The 23,819-nt window shown below is 38.9% G+C and overlaps 1 protein-coding gene across 3 annotated transcripts in view; it reads left to right on the forward strand.

Moving 5' to 3' along the window:
• LOC134839599 (cyclin-dependent kinase 10-like) overlaps nucleotides 1–23,819 on the forward strand; it is a 501,898-nt gene that overhangs the window by 475,652 nt on the left and 2,427 nt on the right. For all 3 annotated transcript variants that reach the window (XM_063855203.1, XM_063855204.1, XM_063855206.1), the window contains one exon: nucleotides 23,486–23,653. In XM_063855203.1, coding sequence (XP_063711273.1) covers nucleotides 23,486–23,653 — 168 coding nt within the window. The remainder of the gene's footprint in view (nucleotides 1–23,485; nucleotides 23,654–23,819) is intronic.

The following is a 23,819-nucleotide window of genomic DNA, read 5'->3' on the forward strand; positions in this document are numbered from 1 at the left end:
TGCTTGTATTGTGTCATATAATCACCAGGGAAACAAAATATGCTGCGTGTTAATCCATCGCTACTTGTTGTTGCAATTTTCATGACGTATCCACATATGAGTGAAAATGTTACTTATAATGTTCCCTCGTGGGCAATATGGCCTGTATTGTGTCATATAATCAACAGGAAAACAAAATATGCTGCGTGTTAATCCATTACTACTTGATGTTGCGTTTTTCATGACGTATCCACATTTGAGTGAAATTGTTTCTCATAATATTCCCTCGTGGGCAATATGGCCTGTATTGTGTCATATAATCACCAGGGAAATGAAATATGCTGCGTGTTAATCCATCGCTACTTGATGTTGCGTTTTTCATGACGTACCCACAAATGATTGAAATGTTTCTCATAATATTCCTTCGTGGGAAATGTGGCCTGTATTCTGTGTCATATAATCACCAGGAATCTAAAATCTACTGCGTGTTAATCCATCTCTACTTGATGTTGCGATTTTCATGACGTGTCCACATATGAGTGAAAATGTTTCTCATAATATTCCCTCGTGGGCAATCTGGCCTGATTCTATTCTGTGTCATATAATCACCAGAGAACTAAAATATGCTGCGTGTTAATCCATCGCTACTTGATGTTGCGATTTTCATGACCTATCCACATATGAATGAAAAGGTTTCGCATAATATTCCCTCGTGGGCATTATGGCCTGTATTGTGTCATATAATCACCAGGGAAACAAAATATGCTGCGTGTTAATCCATTGCTACTTGATGTTGCCTTTTTCATGACGTATCCACAAATGAGTGAAAATGTTTCTCATAATAGTCCCTCGTGGGCAATATGGCCTGTATTCTGTGTCATATAATCACCAGGGAAATAAAGTCTGCTGCGTGTTAATCCATCGCTACTTGATGTTGCGATTTTCATGACGTATCCACAAATGAATGAAAAGGTTTCTCATGATATTCCCTCGTGGGTAATATGGCCTGTATTGTGTCATATAATCACCAGAAAAACAAAATATGCTGCGTGTTAATCCATTGCTACTTGATGTTGCGTTTTTCATGACGTATCCACATATGAGTGAAAATGTTTTTCATAATATTCCTTCGTGGGCAATATGGCCGGTATTCTGTGTCATTTAATCACCAGGGAAATAAAATCTGCTGCGTCTGAATCCATCTCTACTTGATGTTGCGATTTTCATGACGTATCCACAAATGAATGAAAAGGTTTCTCATGATATTCCCTCGTGGGCAATATGGCCTGTATTGTGTCATATAATCACCAGAAAAACAAAATATGCTGCGTGTTAATCCATTGCTACTTGATGTTGCAATTATCATGACGCATCCACATATGAGTGATTATGTTTCTCATAATATTCACTCGTGGGCAATATGGCCTGTATTCTGTGTCATATAACACCAGGGAAATAAATTTTTCTGCGTGTTAATCCATCGCTGCTTGATGTTGCGGTGTTCGTGACGTATCCACATATGAGTGAAAATGTTTCTCATAATATTCACTCGTGGGCAATATGGCTTGTATTCTGTGTCATATAATCACCAGGAAATAAAAAACGCTGCGTGTTAATCGATTGCTACTTGATGTTGCGGTTTTCATGACGTATCCACATATGAGTGAAAATGTTTCTCATAATATTCTCTCGTGGGCAACATGGCCTGTATTCTGTGTCATATAATCACCAGGGAAACAAAACCTGCTGCGCGTTAATCCATCGCTACTTGATGTTGCGATTTTCATGACGTATCCACAAATGAGTGAAAATTTTTCTCATAGTATTCCCTCGTGGGCAATATGGCCTGTATTCTGTGTCATATAATCACCAGGGAAATAAAATATGCTGCGTGTTAATCCACCGCTGCTTGATGTTACGATTTTCATGACGTATCCACATATGAGTGAAAATGTTTCTTATAATTTTCCCTCGTGGGCAATATGGCCTACATTTTGTCATATAATCACCAGGCAAAATAAAATATGCTGCGTGTTAATCAATCGCTACTTGATGTTGCGTTTTTCATGACGTATCCACATATGAGTGAGAATGTTTCTTATAATTTTCCCTCGTGGGCAATATGACCTGTATTGTGTCATATAATCACCAGGAAAATGAAATATGCTGCGTGTTAATCCATCGCTACTTAATGTTGCGTTTTTCATGATGTATCCACAAATGATTGAAAAGGTGTCTCATGATATTCCCTCGTGGGCAATATGCCCTGTATTGTGTCATATAATCACCAGGGAAATAAAATATGCTGCGTGTTAATCCATCGCTGCTTGATGTTGCGGTTTTCATGACGTATCCACATATGAGTGAAAGTGTTTCTCATAATATTCCCTCGTGGGTAATAAGGCCTGTATTCTCTGTCATATAATCACCAGGGAAATAAAATATGCTGCGTGTTAATCCATCGCTGCTTGATGTTGCGGTTTTCATGGCGTATCCACAAATGAGTGAAAATTTTTCTCATAGTATTCCCTCGTGGGCAATATGGCCTGTATTCTGTGTCATATAATCACCAGGGAAATAAAATATGCTGCGTGTTAATCCACCGCTACTTGATGTTACGATTTTCATGACGTATCCACATATGAGTGAAAATGTTTCTTATAATTTTCCCTCGTGGGCAATATGGCCTACATTTTGTCATATAATCACCAGGCAAACAAAATATGCTGCGTGTTAATCAATCGCTACTTGATGTTGCGTTTTTCATGACGTATCCACATATGAGTGAGAATGTTTCTCATAATATTCCCTCGTGGGCAATATGACCTGTATTGTGTCATATAATCACCAGGAAAATGAAATATGCTGCGTGTTAATCCATCGCTACTTAATGTTGCGTTTTCATGATGTGTCCACAAATGAATGAAAAGGTGTCTCATGATATTCCCTCGTGGGCAATATGGCCTGTATTGTGTCATATAATCACCAGGGAAATAAAATATGCTGCGTGTTAATCCATCGCTGCTTGATGTTGCGGTTTTCATGACGTATCCACATATGAGTGAAAATGTTTCTCATAATATTCTCTCGTGGGCAACATGGCCTGTATTCTGTGTCATATAATCACCAGGGAAACAAAACCTGCTGCCCGTTAATCCATCGCTACTTGATGTTGCGATTTTCATGGCGTATCCACAAATGAGTGAAAATTTTTCTCATAGTATTCCCTCGTGGGCAATATGGCCTGTATTCTGCGTCATATAATCACCAGGGAAATAAAATATGCTGCGTGTTAATCCACCGCTACTTGATGTTACGATTTTCATGACGTATCCACATATGAGTGAAAATGTTTCTTATAATTTTCCCTCGTGGGCAATATGGCCTACATTTTGTCATATAATCACTAGGCAAACAAAATATGCTGCGTGTTAATCAATCGCTACTTGATGTTGCGTTTTTCATGACGTATCCACATATGAGTGAGAATGTTTCTCATAATATTCCCTCGTGGGCAATATGACCTGTATTGTGTCATATAATCACCAGGAAAATGAAATATGCTGCGTGTTAATCCATCGCTACTTAATGTTGCGTTTTTCATGATGTATCCACAAATGAATGAAAAGGTTTCTCATGATATCTCCTCGTGGGCAATATGGCCTGTATTGTGTCATATAATCACCAGGGAAATAAAATATGCTGCGTGTTAATCCACCGCTACTTGATGTTACGATTTTCATGACGTATCCACATATGAGTGAAAATGTTTCTTATAATTTTCCCTCGTGGGCAATATGGCCTACATTTTGTCATATAATCACCAGGCAAACAAAATATGCTGCGTGTTAATCAATCGCTACTTGATGTTGCGATTTTCATGACGTATCCACAAATGAGTGAAAATGTTTCTCATATTATTCCCTCGTGGGCAATATGGCCTGTGTTTTGTGTCATATAATCACCAGGGAAATAAAGTCTGCGTGTTAATCCATCGCTACTTGATGTTGCGGTTTTCATGACGTATCCACATATGAGTGAAAATGGTTCTCATAATTTTCCCTCGTGGGCAATATGGCCTGTGTTCTGTGTCATATAATCACCAGGGAAATATAATCTGCTGCGTGTTAATCCACTGCTACTTGATGTTGCGTTTTTCATGACGTATCCACATATGAGTGAAAATGTTTTCCATAATATTCCCTCGTGGGCAATATGGCCGGTATTCTGTGTCATTTAATCACCAGGGAAATAAAATCTGCTGCGTCTGAATCCATTGCTACTTAATGTTGCAATTATCATGACGCATCCACATATGAGTGAACATGTTTCTCATAATATTCACTCGTGGGCAATATGGCCTGTATTGTGTCATATAATCACCAGGGAAACAAAATATGCTGCGTGTTAATCCATTGCTACTTAATGTTGCAATTATCATGACGCATCCACATATGAGTGAACATGTTTCTCATAATATTCACTCGTGGGCAATATGGCCTGTATTCTGTGTCATATAACACCAGGGAAATAAATTTTGCTGCGTGTTAATCCATCGCTGCTTGATGTTGCGGTATTCGTGACGTATCCACATATGAGTGAAAATGTTTCTCATAATATTCACTCGTGGGCAATATGGCTTGTATTCTGTGTCATATAATCACCAGGAAATAAAAAATGCTGCGTGTTAATCGATCGCTACTTGATGTTGCGATTTCCATGACGTATCCACATATGAGTGAAAATTTTTCTCATAATATTCCCTCGTGGGCAATATTGCCTGTTTTCTGTGTCTTATAATCACCAGGGAAATAAAATATGCTGCTTGTTAATCCATCGCTGCTTGATGTTGCGGTTTTCATGACGTATCCACATATGAATGAAAGTGTTTCTCATAATATTCCCTCGTGGGTAATAAGGCCTGTAATCTCTGTCATATAATCACCAGGGAAATAAAATATGCTGCGTGTTAATCCATCGCTGCTTGATGTTGCGGTTTTCATGACGTATCCACATATGAGTGAAAATGTTTCTCATAATATTCCCTCGTGGGCAATATGGCCTGTATTGTGTCATATAATCACCAGGGAAATAAAATATGCTGCGTGTTAATGCACCGCTACTTGATGTTACGATTTTCATGACGTATCCACATATGAGTGAAAATGTTTCTTATAATTTTCCCTCGTGGGCAATATGGCCTACATTTTGTCATATAATCACCAGGCAAACAAAATATGCTGCGTGTTAATCAATCGCTACTTGATGTTGCGATTTTCATGACGTATCCACAAATGAGTGAAAATGTTTCTCATATTTTTCCCTCGTGGGCAATATGGCCTGTGTTCTGTGTCATATAATCACCAGGGAAATAAAGTCTGCTGCGTGTTAATCCATCGCTACTTGATGTTGCGGTTTTCATGACGTATCCATATATGAGTGAAAATGTTTCTCATAATTTTCCCTCGTGGGCAATATGGCCTGTGTTCTGTGTCATATAATCACCAGGGAAATATAATCTGCTGCGTGTTAATCCATTGCTACTTGATGTTGCGTTTTTCATGACGTATCCACATATGAGTGAAAATGTTTTTCATAATATTCCTTCGTGGGCAATATGGCCGGTATTCTGTGTCATATAATCACCAGGGAAATAAAATCTGCTGCGTCTGAATCCATCTCTGCTTGATGTTGCGATTTTCATGACGTATCCACAAATGAATGAAAAGGTTTCTCATGATATTCCCTCGTGGGCAATATGGCCTGTATTGTGTCATATAATCACCAGGGAAACAAAATATGCTGCGTGTTAATCCATTGCTACTTGATGTTGCAATTATCATGACGCATCCACATATGAGTGAACATGTTTCTCATAATATTCACTCGTGGGCAATATGGCCTGTATTCTGTGTCATATAACACTAGGGAAATAAATTTTGCTGCGTGTTAATCCATCGCTACTTGATGTTGCGGTTTTCATGACGTATCCACATATGAGTGAAAATGTTTCTCATAATATTCCCTCGTGGGCAATATGGCCTGTATTGTGTCATATAATCACCAGGGAAATAAAATATGCTGCGTGTTAATCCACCTCTACTTGATGTTACGATTTTCATGACGTATCCACATATGAGTGAAAATGTTTATAATTTTCCCTCGTGGGCAATATGGCCTACATTTTGTCATATAATCACCAGGCAAACAAAATATGCTGCGTGTTAATCAATCGCTACTTGATGTTGCGTTTTTCATGACGTATCCACATATGAGTGAGAATGTTTCTCATAATATTCCCTCGTGGGCAATATGACCTACATTTTGTCATATAATCAACAGGCAAACAAAATATGCTGCGTGTTAACCAATCGCTACTTGATGTTGCGATTTTCATGACGTATCCACAAATGAGTGAAAATGTTTCTCATATTTTTCCCTCGTGGGCAATATGGCCTGTGTTCTGTGTCATATAATCACCAGGGAAATAAAGTCTGCTGCGTGTTAATCCATCGCTACTTGATGTTGCGGTTTTCATGACGTATCCACATATGAGTGAAAATGTTTCTCATAATTTTCCCTCGTGGGCAATATGGCCTGTGTTCTTTGTCATATAATCACCAGGGAAATATAATCTGCTGCGTGTTAATCCATTGCTACTTGATGTTGCGTTTTTCATGACGTATCCACATATGAGTGAAAATGTTTTTCATAATATTCCTTCGTGGGCAATATGGCCGGTATTCTGTGTCAGATAATCACCAGGGAAATAAAATCTGCTGCGTCTGAATCCATCTCTGCTTGATGTTGCGATTTTCATGACGTATCCACAAATGAATGAAAAGGTTTCTCATGATATTCCCTCGTGGGCAATATGGCCTGTATTGTGTCATATAATCACCAGGGAAACAAAATATGCTGCGTGTTAATCCATTGCTACTTGATGTTGCAATTATCATGACGCATCCACACATGTTTCTCATAATATTCACTCGTGGGCAATATGGCCTGTATTCTGTGTCATATAACACCAGGGAAATAAATTTTGCTGCGTGTTAATCCATCGCTGCTTGATGTTGCGGTATTCGTGACGTAGCCACATATGAGTGAAAATGTTTCTCATAATATTCACTCGTGGGCAATATGGCCTGTGTTCTGTGTCATATAATCACCAGGGAAATAAAGTCTGCTGCGTGTTAATCCATCGCTACTTGATGTTGCGGTTTTCATGACGTATCCACATATGAGTGAAAATGTTTCTCATAATTTTCCCTCGTGGGCAATATGGCCTGTGTTCTTTGTCATATAATCACCAGGGAAATATAATCTGCTGCGTGTTAATCCATTGCTACTTGATGTTGCGTTTTTCATGACGTATCCACATATGAGTGAAAATGTTTTTCATAATATTCCTTCGTGGGCAATATGGCCGGTATTCTGTGTCAGATAATCACCAGGGAAATAAAATCTGCTGCGTCTGAATCCATCTCTGCTTGATGTTGCGATTTTCATGACGTATCCACAAATGAATGAAAAGGTTTCTCATGATATTCCCTCGTGGGCAATATGGCCTGTATTGTGTCATATAATCACCAGGGAAACAAAATATGCTGCGTGTTAATCCATTGCTACTTGATGTTGCAATTATCATGACGCATCCACACATGTTTCTCATAATATTCACTCGTGGGCAATATGGCCTGTATTCTGTGTCATATAACACCAGGGAAATAAATTTTGCTGCGTGTTAATCCATCGCTGCTTGATGTTGCGGTATTCGTGACGTAGCCACATATGAGTGAAAATGTTTCTCATAATATTCACTCGTGGGCAATATGGCTTGTGTTCTGTGTCATATAATCACAAGGAAATAAAAAATGCTGCGTGTTAATCGATCGCTACTTGATGTTGCGATTTTCATGACGTATCCACATATGAGTGAAAATGTTTCTCATAATATTCCCTCGTGGGCAATACTGCCTGTATTCTGTGTCTTATAATCACCAGGGAAATAAAATATGCTGCGTGTTAATCCATCGCTGCTTGATGTTGCGGTATTCATGACGTATCCACATATGAGTGAAAGTGTTTCTCATAATATTCCCTCGTGGGTAAAAAGGCCTGTATTCTCTGTCATATAATCACCAGGGAAATAAAATATGCTGCGTGTTGATCCATCGCTGCTTGATGTTGCGGTTTTCATGACGTATCCACATATGAGTGAAAATGTTTCTCATAATATTCTCTCGTGGGCAACATGGCCTGTATTCTGTGTCATATAATCACCAGGGAAACAAAACCTGCTGCGCGTTAATCCATCGCTACTTGATGTTGCGTTTTTCATGACGTATCCACATATGAGTGAGAATGTTTCTCATAATATTCACTCGTGGGCAATATGACCTGTATTGTGTCATATAATCACCAGGAAAATGAAATATGCTGCGTGTTAATCCATCGCTACTTAATGTTGCGTTTTTCATGACGTATCCACAAATTAGTGTAAATATTTATCATAATATTCCCTCGTGGGAAATATGGCCTGTTTTCTGTGTCATATAATCACCAGGAGAATAAAATCTGCTGCGTGCTAATCCATCGCTACTTGATGTTGCGATTTTCATGAACTATCCACATATGAGTGAAAATCTTTCTCATAATATTCTCTCGTGAGCAACATGGCCTGTATTCTGTGTCATATAATCACCAGGGAAACAAAACCTGCTGCGCGTTAATCCATCGCTACTTGATGTTGCGATTTTCATGACGTATCCACAAATGAGTGAAAATGTTTCTCATAGTATTCCCTCATGGGCAATATGGCCTGTATTCTGTGTCATATAATCACCAGGGAAATAAAATATGCTGCGTGTTAATCCACCGCTACTTGATGTTACGATTTTCATGACGTATCCACATATGAGTGAGAATGTTTCTCATAATATTCACTCGTGGGCAATATGACCTGTATTGTGTCATATAATCACCAGGAAAATGAAATATGCTGCGTGTTAATCCATCGCTACTTAATGTTGCGTTTTTCATGGCGTATCCACAAATTAGTGTAAATGTTTATCATAATATTCCTTCGTGGGAAATATGGCCTGTATTCTGTGTCATATAATCACCAGGAGAGTAAAATCTGCTGCGTGTTAATCCATCGCTACTTGATGTTGCGATTTTCATGAACTATCCACAAATGAGTGAAAATCTTTCTCATAATATTCTCTCGTGGGCAACATGGCCTGTATTCTGTGTCATATAATCACCAGGGAAACAAAACCTGCTGCGCGTTAATCCATCGCTACTTGATGTTGCGATTTTCATGACGTATCCACAAATGAGTGAAAATGTTTCTCATAGTATTCCCTCATGGGCAATATGGCCTGTATTCTGTGTCATATAATCACCAGGGAAATAAAATATGCTGCGTGTTAATCCACCGCTACTTGATGTTACGATTTTCATGACGTATCCACATATGAGTGAGAATGTTTCTCATAATATTCCCTCGTGGGCAATATGACCTGTATTGTGTCATATAATCACCAGGAAAATGAAATATGCTGCGTGTTAATCCATCGCTACTTAATGTTGCGTTTTTCATGACGTATCCACAAATGAGTGTAAATGTTTATCATAATATTCCCTCATGGGCAATATGGCCTGTATTCTGTGTCATATAATCACCAGGGAAATAAAATATGCTGCGTGTTAATCCACCGCTACTTGATGTTACGATTTTCATGACGTATCCACATATGAGTGAGAATGTTTCTCATAATTTTCCCTCGTGGGCAATATGGCCTACATTTTGTCATATAATCACCAGCCAAACAAAATATGCTGCGTGTTAATCCATCGCTACTTGATGTTGCGTTTTTCATGACGTATCCACATATGAGTGAGAATGTTTCTCATAATATTCCCTCGTGGGCAATATGACCTGTATTGTGTCATATAATCACCAGGAAAATGAAATATGCTGCGTGTTAATCCATCGCTACTTAATGTTGCGTTTTTCATGACGTATCCACAAATTAGTGTAAATGTTTATCATAATATTCCCTCGTGGGAAAAATGGCCTGTATTCTGTGTCATATAATCACCAGGAGAATAAAATTTGCTGCGTGTTAATCCATCGCTACTTGATGTTGCGATTTTCATTACGTATCCACAAATGAGTGAAAATGTTTCTCATAGTATTCCCTCATGGGCAATATGGCCTGTATTCTGTGTCATATAATCACCAGGGAAATAAAATATGCTGCGTGTTAATCCACCGCTACTTGATGTTACGATTTTCATGACGTATCCACATATGAGTGAAAATGTTTCTTATAATTTTCCCTCGTGGGCAATATGGCCTACATTTTGTCATATAATCACCAGCCAAACAAAATATGCTGCGTGTTAATCCATCGCTACTTGATGTTGCGTTTTTCATGACGTATCCACATATGAGTGAGAATGTTTCTCATAATATTCCCTCGTGGCAATATGACCTGTATTGTGTCATATAATCACCAGGAAAATGAAATATGCTGCGTGTTAATCCATCGCTACTTAATGTTGCGTTTTTCATGACGTATCCACAAATTAGTGTAAATGTTTATCATAATATTCCCTCGTGGGAAAAATGGCCTGTATTCTGTGTCATATAATCACCAGGAGAATAAAATTTGCTGCGTGTTAATCCATCGCTACTTGATGTTGCGATTTTCATGAACTATCCACATATGAGTGAAAATCTTTCTCATAATTTTCCCTCGTGGGCAATATGGCCTGTTTTCTGTGTCATATAATCACCAGGGAAATAAAATATGCTTCGTGTTAATCCATCGCTGCTTGATGTTGCGGTATTCGTGACGTATCCACATAGGAGTGAAAATGTTTCTCATAATATTCCTCCTTGGGCAATATGGCCTGTATTCAGTGTCATATAATCACCAGGGAAATAAAATCTGCTGCGTGTTAATCCATCGCTACTTGATGTTGCGAATTTTATAACGTATCCACAAATGAGTGAAAATGTTTCTCATAATATTCCCTCGTGGGCAATATGGCCTGTATTCTGTGTCATATAATCACCAGGGAAATAAAATATGCTGCGTGTAATTCCATCGCTGCTTGATGTTGCGAATTTCATAACGTATCCACAAATGAGTGAAAATGTTTCTCATAATTTTCCCTCGTGGGCAATATGGCCTGTATTCTGTGTCATATAATCACCAGGGAAATAAAATATGCTGCGTGTTAATCCATCGCTGCTTGATGTTGCGGTATTCGTGACATATCCACATATGAGTGAAAATGTTTCTCATAATTTTCTCTCATGGGCAATATGGCCTGTATTCAGTGTCATATAATCACCAGGGAAATAAAATATGCTGCGTGTTAATCCATCGCTGCTTGATGTTGCGGTTTTGATGACGTATCCACATATGAGTGAAATTGTTTCTCATAATATTCCCTCGTGGGCAATATGGCCTGTATTCTGTGTCATATAATCACCAGGGAAATAAAGTATACTGCGTATTAATCCATCGCTGCTTGATGTTGCGGTTTTCGTGACGTATCCACATATGAGTGAAAATGTTTCTCATAAAATTCCCTCGTGGGCAATATGGTCTGTATTCAGTGTCATATAATCACCAGGGAAATAAACTATGCTGCGTGTTAATCCATCGCTGCTTGATGTTGCGGTATTCGTTATGTATCCACATATGAGTGAAAATGTTTCTCATAATTATCCCTCGTGGGCAATATGGCCTGTATTCAGTGTCATATAATCACCAGGGAAATAAAATCTGCTGCGTGTTAATCCATCGCTAGTTGATGTTGCGATTTTCATGACGTATCCACAAATGAGTGGAAATGTTTCTCATAATATTCCCTCGTGGGCAATATGGCCTGTATTCTGTGTCATATAATCACCAGGGAAATAAAATATGCTGCGTGTTAATCCATCGCTGCTTGATGTTGCGGTATTCGTGACGCATCCACATATGAGTGAAAATGTTTCTCATAATATTCCCTCGTGGGCAATATGGCCTGTATTCAGTGTCATATAATCACCAGGGAAATAAAATATGCTGCGTGTTAATCCATCGCTGCTTGATGTTGCGGTTTTCATGAGGTATCCACATATGAGTGAAAATGTTTCTCATAACATTCCCTCGTGGGCAATATGGCCTGTATTCTTGTGTCATATAATCACCAGGGAAATGAAATATGCTGCGCGTTAATCCATCGCTACGTGATGTTGCGATTTTCATGACGTATCCACATATGAGTGAAAATGGTTCTTATATTTTTCCCTTGTGGGCAATATGGTCTGTAATGTGTCATATAATCACCAGGGAAAAAAATATGCTGCGTGTAAATCCATCGCTATTTGATGTTGCGCGTTTTTTTTGTTACGTATCCACATATGAGTGAAAATGTTTCTCATAATATTCCCTCGTGGGCAATATGGCCTGTATTGTGTCATATAATCACCAGGGAAATAAAATATGCTGCGTGTAATTCCATCGCTGCTTGATGTTGCGAATTTCATAACGTATCCACAATTGAGTGAAAATGTTTCTCATAATTTTCCCTCGTGGGCAATATGGCCTGTATTCTGTGTCATATAATCACCAGGGAAATAAAATATGCTGCGTGTTAATCCATCGCTGCTTGATGTTGCGGTATTCGTGACGTATCCACATATGAGTGAAAATGTTTCTCATAATTTTCTCTCATGGGCAATATGGCCTGTATTCAGTGTCATATAATCACCAGGGAAATAAAATATGCTGCGTGTTAATCCATCGCTGCTTGATGTTGCGGTTTTCATGATGTATCCACATATGAGTGAAATTGTTTCTCATAATATTCCCTCGTGGGCAATATGGCCTGTATTCTGTGTCATTTAATCACCAGGGAAATAAAATATACTGCGTGTTAATCCATCGCTGCTGGATGTTGCGGTATTCGTTATGTATCCACATATGAGTGAAAATGTTTCTCATAATTATCCCTCGTGGGCAATTTGGCCTGTTTTCAGTGTCATATAATCACCTGGGAAATAAAATCTGCTGCGTGTTAATCCATCGCTACTTGATGTTGCGATTTTCATGACGTATCCACAAATGAGTGGAAATGTTGCTCATAATATTCCCTCGTGGGCAATATGGCATGTATTCTGTGTCATATAATCACCAGGGAAATAAAATATGCTGCGTGTTAATCCATCGCTGCTTGATGTTGCGGTATTCGTGACGCATCCACATATGAGTGAAAATGTTTCTCATAATATTCACTCGTGGGCAATATGGCCTGTATGCAATGTCATATAATCACCAGGGAAATAAAATATGCTGCGTGTTAATCCATCGCTGCTTGATGTTGCGGTTTTCATGACGTATCCACATATAAGTGAAATTGTTTCTCATAATATTCCCTCGTGGGCAATATGGCCTGTATTCTGTGTCATATAATCACCAGGGAAATAAAATATACTGCGTGTTAATCCATCGCTGCTTGATGTTGCGGTATTCGTGACGTATCCACATATGAGTGAAAATGTTTCTCATAATATTCCCTCGTGGGCAATATGGCCTGTATTCAGTGTCATAAAATCACCAGGGAAATAAAATGTGCTGCGTGTTAATCTATCGCTGCTTGATGTTGCGGCTTTCATGACGTATCCACATTTGAGTGAAAATGTTTCTCATAAAATTCCCTCGTGGGCAATTTGGCCTGTGTTCTGTGTCATATAATCACCAGGGAAATAAAATCTGCTGCGTGTTAATCCATCACTACTTGATGTTGCGGTTTTCCTGACGTATCCACATATGAGTGAAAATGTTTCCTATAATATTCCCTCGTGGGCAATATGACCTGTGTTCTGTATCATATAATCACCAGGGAAATAAAATCTGCTGCGTGTTAATCCATCGCTACTTGATGTTGCAATTTTCATGACGTATCCACAAATTAGTGAAAATGTTTCTCATAATATTCCCTCGTGGGTAATATGGCCTGTATTCAGTGTCATATAATCACCAGGGAAATAAAATATGCTGCGTGTTAATCCATCGCTACTTGATGTTGCGGTTTTCATGACATATCCACATATGAGTGAAAATGTTTCTCATAATTTTCCTTCGTGGGCAATATGGCCTGTGTTCTGTGTCATATAATCACCAGGGAAATAAAGTCGGCTGCGTGTTAATCCATCGCTACTTGATGTTGCGGTTTTCATGACGTATCCACATATGAGTGAAAATGTTTCTCATAATTTTCCCTCGTGGGCAATATGGCCTGTGTTCTGTGTCATATAATCACCAGGGAAATATAATCTGGTGCGTGTTAATCCATCGCTACTTGATGTTGCGATTTTCATGACGTATCCACAAATGAGTGAAAATGTTTCTCATATTATTCCCTCGTGGGCAATATGGCCTGTATTTTGTGTCATATAATCACCAGGGAATGAAATGAGCTGCGTGTTAATCCATCGCTACTTGATGTTGCGATTTTCATGACGTGTCCACATATGAGTGAAAATGTTTCTCATAATATTCCCTCGTGGGCAATATGGCCTGTATTCTGTGTCATATAATCACCAGGCAAATAAAATAAACTGCGTGTTAATCCATCGCTGCTTGATGTCGCGGCATTCGTGACGTATCCACATATGAGTGAAAATGTTTCTCATAATATTCCCTCGTGGGCAATATGGCCTGTATTCTGTGTCATATAATCACCAGGGAAATAAAATATACTGCGTGTTAATCCATCGCTGCTTGATGTTGCGGTATTCGTGACGTATCCACATATGAGTTAAAATGTTTCTCATAATATTCCCTCGTGGGTAATATGGCCTGTATTGTGTCATATAATCACCAGGGAAACAAAATATGCTGCATGTTAATCCATTGCTACTTGATGTTGCGTTTTTCATGACGTATCCACATATGAGTGAAAATGTTTTTCATAATATTCTTTCGTGGGCAACATGGCCGGTATTCTGTGTCATTTAATCACCAGGGAAATAAAATCTGCTGCGTGTTAATCCATCGCTACTGGATGTTGCGATTTTCATGACGTATCCACAAATGAGTGAAAATGTTTCTCATAATATTCCCTCGTGGGCAATATGGCCTGTATTCATTGTCATATAATCACCAGGGAAATAAAATATGCTGCGTGTTAATCCATCGCTACTTGATGTTGCGATTTTCATGACGTGTCCACATATGAGTGAAAATGTTTCTTATAATATTCCCTCGTGGGCAATATGGCCTGTATTCAGTGTCATATAATCACCAGGGAAATAAAATATGCTGCGTGTTAATCCATCGCTACTTGATGTTGCGGTTTTCATGACGTGTCCACATATGAGTGAAAATGTTTCTTATAATATTCCCTCGTGGGCAATATGGCCTGTGTTCTGTGTCATATAATCACCAGGGAAATAAAATCTGCTGCGTGTTAATCCATCGCTACTTGATGTTGCGATTTTCATGACGTATCCACAAATGAGTGAAAATGTTTCTTATAATATTCCCTCGTGGGCAATATGGCCTGTGTTCTGTGTCATATAATCACCAGGGAAATAAAATCTGCTGCGTGTTAATCCATCGCTACTTGATGTTGCGGTTTTCATGACGTGTCCACATATGAGTGAAAATGTTTCTTATAATATTCCCTCGTGGGCAATATGGCCTGTGTTCTGTGTCATATAATCACCAGGGAAATAAAATCTGCTGCGTGTTAATCCATCGCTACTTGATGTTGCGGTTTTCATGACGTGTCCACATATGAGTGAAAATGTTTCTTATAATATTCCCTCGTGGGCAATATGGCCTGTATTCAGTGTCATATAATCACCAGGGAAATAAAATATGCTGCGTGTTAATCCATCGCTACTTGATGTTGCGGTTTTCATGACGTGTCCACATATGAGTGAAAATGTTTCTTATAATTTTCCCTCGTGGGCAATATGGCCTGTGTTCTGTGTCATATAATCACCAGGGAAATAAAATCTGCTGCGTGTTAATCCATCGCTACTTGATGTTGCGATTTTCATGACGTATCCACAAATGAGTGAAAATGTTTCTTATAATATTCCCTCGTGGGCAATATGGCCTGTGTTCTGTGTCATATAATCACCAGGGAAATAAAATCTGCTGCGTGTTAATCCATCGCTACTTGATGTTGCGGTTTTCATGACGTGTCCACATATGAATGAAAATGTTTCTTATAATATTCCCTCGTGGGCAATATGGCCTGTGTTCTGTGTCATATAATCACCAGGAAAATAAAATCTGCTGCGTGTTAATCCATCGCTACTTGATGTTGCGATTTTCATGACGTATCCACAAATGAGTGAAAATGTTTCTTATAATATTCCCTCGTGGGCAATATGGCCTGTGTTCTGTGTCATATAATCACCAGGGAAATAAAATCTGCTGCGTGTTAATCCATCGCTACTTGATGTTGCGGTTTTCATGACGTGTCCACATATGAGTGAAAATGTTTCTTATAATATTCCCTCGTGGGCAATATCGCCTGTGTTCTGTGTCATATAATCACCAGGGAAATAAAATCTGCTGCGTGTTAATCCATCGCTACTTGATGTTGCGGTTTTCATGACGTGTCCACATATGAGTGAAAATGTTTCTTATAATATTCCCTCGTGGGCAATATGGCCTGTATTCAGTGTCATATAATCACCAGGGAAATAAAATATGCTGCGTGTTAATCCATCGCCACTTGATGTTGCGATTTTCATGACGTGTCCACATATGAGTGAAAATGTTTCTCATAATATTCCCTCGTGGGCAATATGACCTGTATTCTGTGTCATATAATCACCAGGGAAATGAAATATGCTGCGTGTTAATCCATCGCTACTTGATGTTGCGGTTTTCATGACGTGTCCACATATGAGTGAAAATGTTTCTTATAATATTCCCTCGTGGGCAATATGGCCTGTATTCAGTGTCATATAATCACCAGGGAAATAAAATATGCTGCGTGTTAATCCATCGCTACTTGATGTTGCGATTTTCATGACGTATCCACAAATGAGTGAAAATGTTTCTCATAATATTCCCTCGTGGGCAATATGGCCTGTATTCAGTGTCATATAATCACCAGGGAAATAAAATATGCTGCGTGTTAATCCATCGCTACTTGATGTTGCGGTTTTCATGACGTGTCCACATATGAGTGAAAATGTTTCTTATAATATTCCCTCGTGGGCAATATGGCCTGTGTTCTGTGTCATATAATCACCAGGGAAATGAAATATGCTGCGTGTTAATCCATCGCTACTTGATGTTGCGGTTTTCATGACGTGTCCACATATGAGTGAAAATGTTTCTTATTATATTCCTTCGTGGGCAATATGGCCTGTATTCAGTGTCATATAATCACCAGGGAAATAAATTATGCTGCGTGTTAATCCATCGCTACTTGATGTTGCGATTTTCATGACGTATCCACAAATGAGTGAAAATGTTTCTTATAATATTCCCTCGTGGGCAATATGGCCTGTATTCAGTGTCATATAATCACTAGGGAAATAAAATATGCTGCGTGTTAATCCATCGCTACTTGATGTTGCGGTTTTCATGACGTGTCCACATATGAGTGAAAATGTTTCTTATAATTTTCTCTCGTGGGCAATATGGCCTGTGTTCTGTGTCATATAATCACCAGGGAAATAAAATATGCTGCGTGTTAATCCATCGCTTCTTGATGTTGCGGTTTTCATGACGTGTCCACATATGAGTGAAAATGTTTCTTATAATATTCCCTCGTGGGCAATATGGCCTGTATTCAGTGTCATATAATCACCAGGGAAATAAAATATGCTGCGTGTTAATCCATCGCTACTTGATGTTGCGGTTTTCATGACGTGTCCACATATGAGTGAAAATGTTTCTTATAATATTCCCTCGTGGGCAATATGGCCTGTGTTCTGTGTCATATAATCACCAGGGAAATGAAATATGCTGCGTGTTAATCCATCGCTACTTGATGTTGCGGTTTTCATGACGTGTCCACATATGAGTGAAAATGTTTCTTATAATATTCCCTCGTGGGCAATATGGCCTGTATTCAGTGTCATATAATCACCAGGGAAATAAAATATGCTGCGTGTTAATCCATCGCTACTTGATGTTGCGGTTTTCGACGTTTCCACATATGAGTGAAAATGTTTCTTATAATATTCCCTCGTGGGCAATATGGCCTGTGTTCTGTGTCATATAATCACCAGGGAAATAAAATATGCTGCGTGTTAATCCATCGCTACTTGATGTTGCGGTTTTCATGACGTGTCCACATATGAGTGAAAATGTTTCTTATAATATTCCCTCGTGGGCAATATGGCCTGTATTCAGTGTCATATAATCACCAGGGAAATAAAATATGCTGCGTGTTAATCCATCGCTACTTGATGTTGCGGTTTTCATGACGTGTCCACATATGAGTGAAAATGTTTCTTATAATATTCCCTCGTGGGCAATATGGCCTGTATTCAGTGTCATATAATCACCAGGGAAATAAAATATGCTGCGTGTTAATCCATCGCTACTTGATGTTGCGGTTTTCATGACGTGTCCACATATGAGTGAAAATGTTTTTTTATAATATTCCCTCGTAGGCAATATGGCCTGTGTTCTGTGTCATATAATCACCAGGGAAATAAAATATGCTGCGTGTTAATCCATCGCTACTTGATGTTGCGGTTTTCATGACGTGTCCACATATGAGTCAAAATGTTTCTTATAATATTCCCTCGTGGGCAATATGGCCTGTGTTCTGTGTCATATAATCACCAGGGAAATAAAATATGCTGCGTGTTAATCCATCGCTTCTTGATGTTGCGGTTTTCATGACGTGTCCACATATGAGTGAAAATGTTTCTTATAATATTCCCTCGTGGGCAATATGGCCTGTATTCAGTGTCATATAATCACCAGGGAAATAAAATATGCTGCGTGTTAATCCATCGCTACTTGATGTTGCGGTTTTCATGACGTGTCCACATATGAGTGAAAATGTTTCTTATAATATTCCCTCGTGGGCAATATGGCCTGTGTTCTGTGTCATATAATCACCAGGGAAATGAAATATGCTGCGTGTTAATCCATCGCTACTTGATGTTGCGGTTTTCATGACGTGTCCACATATGAGTGAAAATGTTTCTTATAATATTCCCTCGTGGGCAATATGGCCTGTATTCAGTGTCATATAATCACCAGGGAAATAAAATATGCTGCGTGTTAATCCATCGCTACTTGATGTTGCGGTTTTCGACGTTTCCACATATGAGTGAAAATGTTTCTTATAATATTCCCTCGTGGGCAATATGGCCTGTGTTCTGTGTCATATAATCACCAGGGAAATAAAATATGCTGCGTGTTAATCCATCGCTACTTGATGTTGCGGTTTTCATGACGTGTCCACATATGAGTGAAAATGTTTCTTATAATATTCCCTCGTGGGCAATATGGCCTGTATTCAGTGTCATATAATCACCAGGGAAATAAAATATGCTGCGTGTTAATCCATCGCTACTTGATGTTGCGGTTTTCATGACGTGTCCACATATGAGTGAAAATGTTTCTTATATTATTCCCTCGTGGGCAATATGGCCTGTATTCAGTGTCATATAATCACCAGGGAAATAAAATATGCTGCGTGTTAATCCATCGCTACTTGATGTTGCGGTTTTCATGACGTGTCCACATATGAGTGAAAATGTTTTTTTATAATATTCCCTCGTGGGCAATATGGCCTGTGTTCTGTGTCATATAATCACCAGGGAAATAAAATATGCTGCGTGTTAATCCATCGCTACTTGATGTTGCGGTTTTCATGACGTGTCCACATATGAGTCAAAATGTTTCTTATAATATTCCCTCGTGGGCAATATGGCCTGTGTTCTGTGTCATTTAATCACCACGGAAATGAAATATGCTGCGTGTTAATCCATCGCTACTTGATGTTGCGGTTTTCAGGACGTGTCCACATATGAGTGAAAATGTTTCTTATAATATTCCCTCGTGGGCAATATGGCCTGTATTCAGTGTCATATAATCACCAGGGAAATAAAATATGCTGCGTGTTAATCCATCGCTACTTGATGTTGCGATTTTCATGACGTATCCACAAATGAGTGAAAATGTTTCTTATAATATTCCCTCGTGGGCAATATGGCCTGTATTCAGTGTCATATAATCACCAGGGAAATAAAATATGCTGCGTGTTAATCCATCGCTACTTGATGTTGCGGTTTTCATGACGTGTCCACATATGAGTCAAAATGTTTCTTATAATATTCCCTCGTGGGCAATATGGCCTGTGTTCTGTGTCATTTAATCACCACGGAAATGAAATATGCTGCGTGTTAATCCATCGCTACTTGATGTTGCGGTTTTCAGGACGTGTCCACATATGAGTGAAAATGTTTCTTATAATATTCCCTCGTGGGCAATATGGCCTGTATTCAGTGTCATATAATCACCAGGGAAATAAAATATGCTGCGTGTTAATCCATCGCTACTTGATGTTGCGATTTTCATGACGTATCCACAAATGAGTGAAAATGTTTCTTATAATATTCCCTCGTGGGCAATATGGCCTGTATTCAGTGTCATATAATCACCAGGGAAATAAAATATGCTGCGTGTTAATCCATCGCTACTTGATGTTGCGGTTTTCATGATGTGTCCACATATGAGTGAAAATGTTTCTGATAATATTCCCTCGTGGGCAATATGGCCTGTGTTCTGTGTCATATAATCACCAGGGAAATGAAATATGCTGCGTGTTAATCCATCGCTACTTGATGTTGCGGTTTTCATGACGTGTCCACATATGAGTGAAAATGTTTCTTATAATATTCCCTCGTGGGCAATATGGCCTGTGTTCTGTCATATAATCACCAGGGAAATGAAATATGCTGCGTGTTAATCCATCGCTACTTGATGTTGCGGTTTTCATGACGTGTCCACATATGGGTGAAAATGTTTCTTATAATATTCCCTCGTGGGCAATATGGCCTGTGTTCTGTGTCATATAATCACCAGGGAAATAAAATATGCTGCGTGTTAATCCATCGCTACTTGATGTTGCGGTTTTCATGACGTGTCCACATATGAGTGAAAATGTTTCTTATAATATTCCCTCGTGGGCAATATGGCCTGTGTTCTGTGTCATATAATCACCAGGGAAATAAAATATGCTGCGTGTTAATCCATCGCTACTTGATGTTGCGGTTTTCATGACGTGTCCACATATGAGTGAAAATGTTTCTTATAATATTCCCTCGTGGGCAATATGGCCTGTGTTCTGTGTCATATAATCACCAGGGAAATAAAATATGCTGCGTGTTAATCCATCGCTACTTGATGTTGCGATTTTCATGACGTATCCACAAATGAGTGAAAATGTTTCTTATAATATTCCCTCGTGGGCAATATGGCCTGTATTCAGTGTCATATAATCACCAGGGAAATAAAATATGCTGCGTGTTAATCCATCGCTACTTGATGTTGCGGTTTTCATGACGTGTCCACATATGAGTGAAAATGTTTCTTATAATATTCCCTCGTGGGCAATATGGCCTGTGTTCTGTCATATAATCACCAGGGAAATGAAATATGCTGCGTGTTAATCCATCGCTACTTGATGTTGCGGTTTTCATGACGTGTCCACATATGAGTGAAAATGTTTCTTATAATATTCCCTCGTGGGCAATATGGCCTGTGTTCTGTGTCATATAATCACCAGGGAAATAAAATATGCTGCGTGTTAATCCATCGCTACTTGATGTTGCGGTTTTCATGACGTGTCCACATATGAGTGAAAATGTTTCTTATAATATTACCTCGTGGGCAATATGGCCTGTGTTCTGTGTCATATAATCACCAGGGAATTAAAATATGCTGCGTGTTAATCCATCGCTACTTGATGTTGCGGTTTTCATGACGTGTCCACATATGAGTGAAAATGTTTCTTATAATATTCCCTCGTGGGCAATATGGCCTGTGTTCTGTGTCATATAATCACCAGGGAAATAAAATATGCTGCGTGTTAATCCATCGCTACTTGATGTTGCGATTTTCATGACGTATCCACAAATGAGTGAAAATGTTTCTTATAATATTCCCTCGTGGGCAATATGGCCTGTATTCAGTGTCATATAATCACCAGGGAAATAAAATATGCTGCGTGTTAATCCATCGCTACTTGATGTTGCGGTTTTCATGATGTGTCCACATATGAGTGAAAATGTTTCTTATAATATTCCCTCGTGGGCAATATGGCCTGTGTTCTGTGTCATATAATCACCAGGGAAATAAAATATGCTGCGTGTTAATCCATCGCTACTTGATGTTGCGGTTTTCATGACGTGTCCACATATGAGTGAAAATGTTTCTTATAATATTCCCTCGTGGGCAATATGGCCTGTGTTCTGTGTCATATAATCACCAGGGAAATAAAATATGCTGCGTGTTAATCCATCGCTACTTGATGTTGCGATTTTCATGACGTATCCACAAATGAGTGAAAATGTTTCTTATAATATTCCCTCGTGGGCAATATGGCCTGTATTCAATGTCATATAATCACCAGGGAAATAAAATATGCTGCGTGTTAATCCATCGCTACTTGATGTTGCGGTTTTCATGATAGGTCCACATATGAGTGAAAATGTTTCTGATAATATTCCCTCGTGGGCAATATGGCCTGTGTTCTGTGTCATATAATCACCAGGGAAATGAAATATGCTGCGTGTTAATCCATCGCTACTTGATGTTGCGGTTTTCATGACGTGTCCACATATGAGTGAAAATGTTTCTTATAATATTCCCTCGTGGGCAATATGGCCTGTGTTCTGTCATATAATCACCAGGGAAATGAAATATGCTGCGTGTTAATCCATCGCTACTTGATGTTGCGGTTTTCATGACGTGTCCACATATGAGTGAAAATGTTTCTTATAATATTCCCTCGTGGGCAATATGGCCTGTGTTCTGTGTCATATAATCACCAGGGAAATAAAATATGCTGCGTGTTAATCCATCGCTACTTGATGTTGCGGTTTTCATGACGTGTCCACATATGAGTGAAAATGTTTCTTATAATATTCCCTCGTGGGCAATATGGCCTGTGTTCTGTGTCATATAATCACCAGGGAAATAAAATATGCTGCGTGTTAATCCATCGCTACTTGATGTTGCGGTTTTCATGACGTGTCCACATATGAGTGAAAATGTTTCTTATAATATTCCCTCGTGGGCAATATGGCCTGTGTTCTGTGTCATATAATCACCAGGGAAATGAAATATGCTGCGTGTTAATCCATCGCTACTTGATGTTGCGGTTTTCATGACGTATCCACATATGAGTGAAAATGTATCATGATGGTCCTGTGTGGACGATATGGCCAGTCGAACGCACTCGAATTAGTTGAACACACTCTTCGTTTTAGGAAGAGAGAACTGTGGAACAAGTGAACAGAAACCTGAAGAAGCGCCAGATGCAGTCTCTGGCCAGTCAGAGTGTCCAGAATACTATCCAGGTGGCACTTGAACAGGACAGCAGTGTGTTCCAGTACGATGAAGTGTATGACAGTATGAAACAACACCAGCAAAGAAAGGTTATTTAAATTGTTTGTTTAATTGATTTGAAGGTTTTTCAATTTTTTTTCGTTAATTGCTCGTTTAAACTATTTGTTCAATTTATTTGTTTAAATTTTTTGACGGCAGTTTTTATTACTACAGTTTTTGTAACAATGCTTTGAGATATGTCTAAATCCATACGAT

This window comes from Symsagittifera roscoffensis, chromosome 2 (genome assembly GCF_963678635.1).
Source record: "Symsagittifera roscoffensis chromosome 2, txSymRosc1.1, whole genome shotgun sequence".
NCBI classification, from domain to species: Eukaryota; Metazoa; Xenacoelomorpha; order Acoela; family Convolutidae; genus Symsagittifera; species Symsagittifera roscoffensis.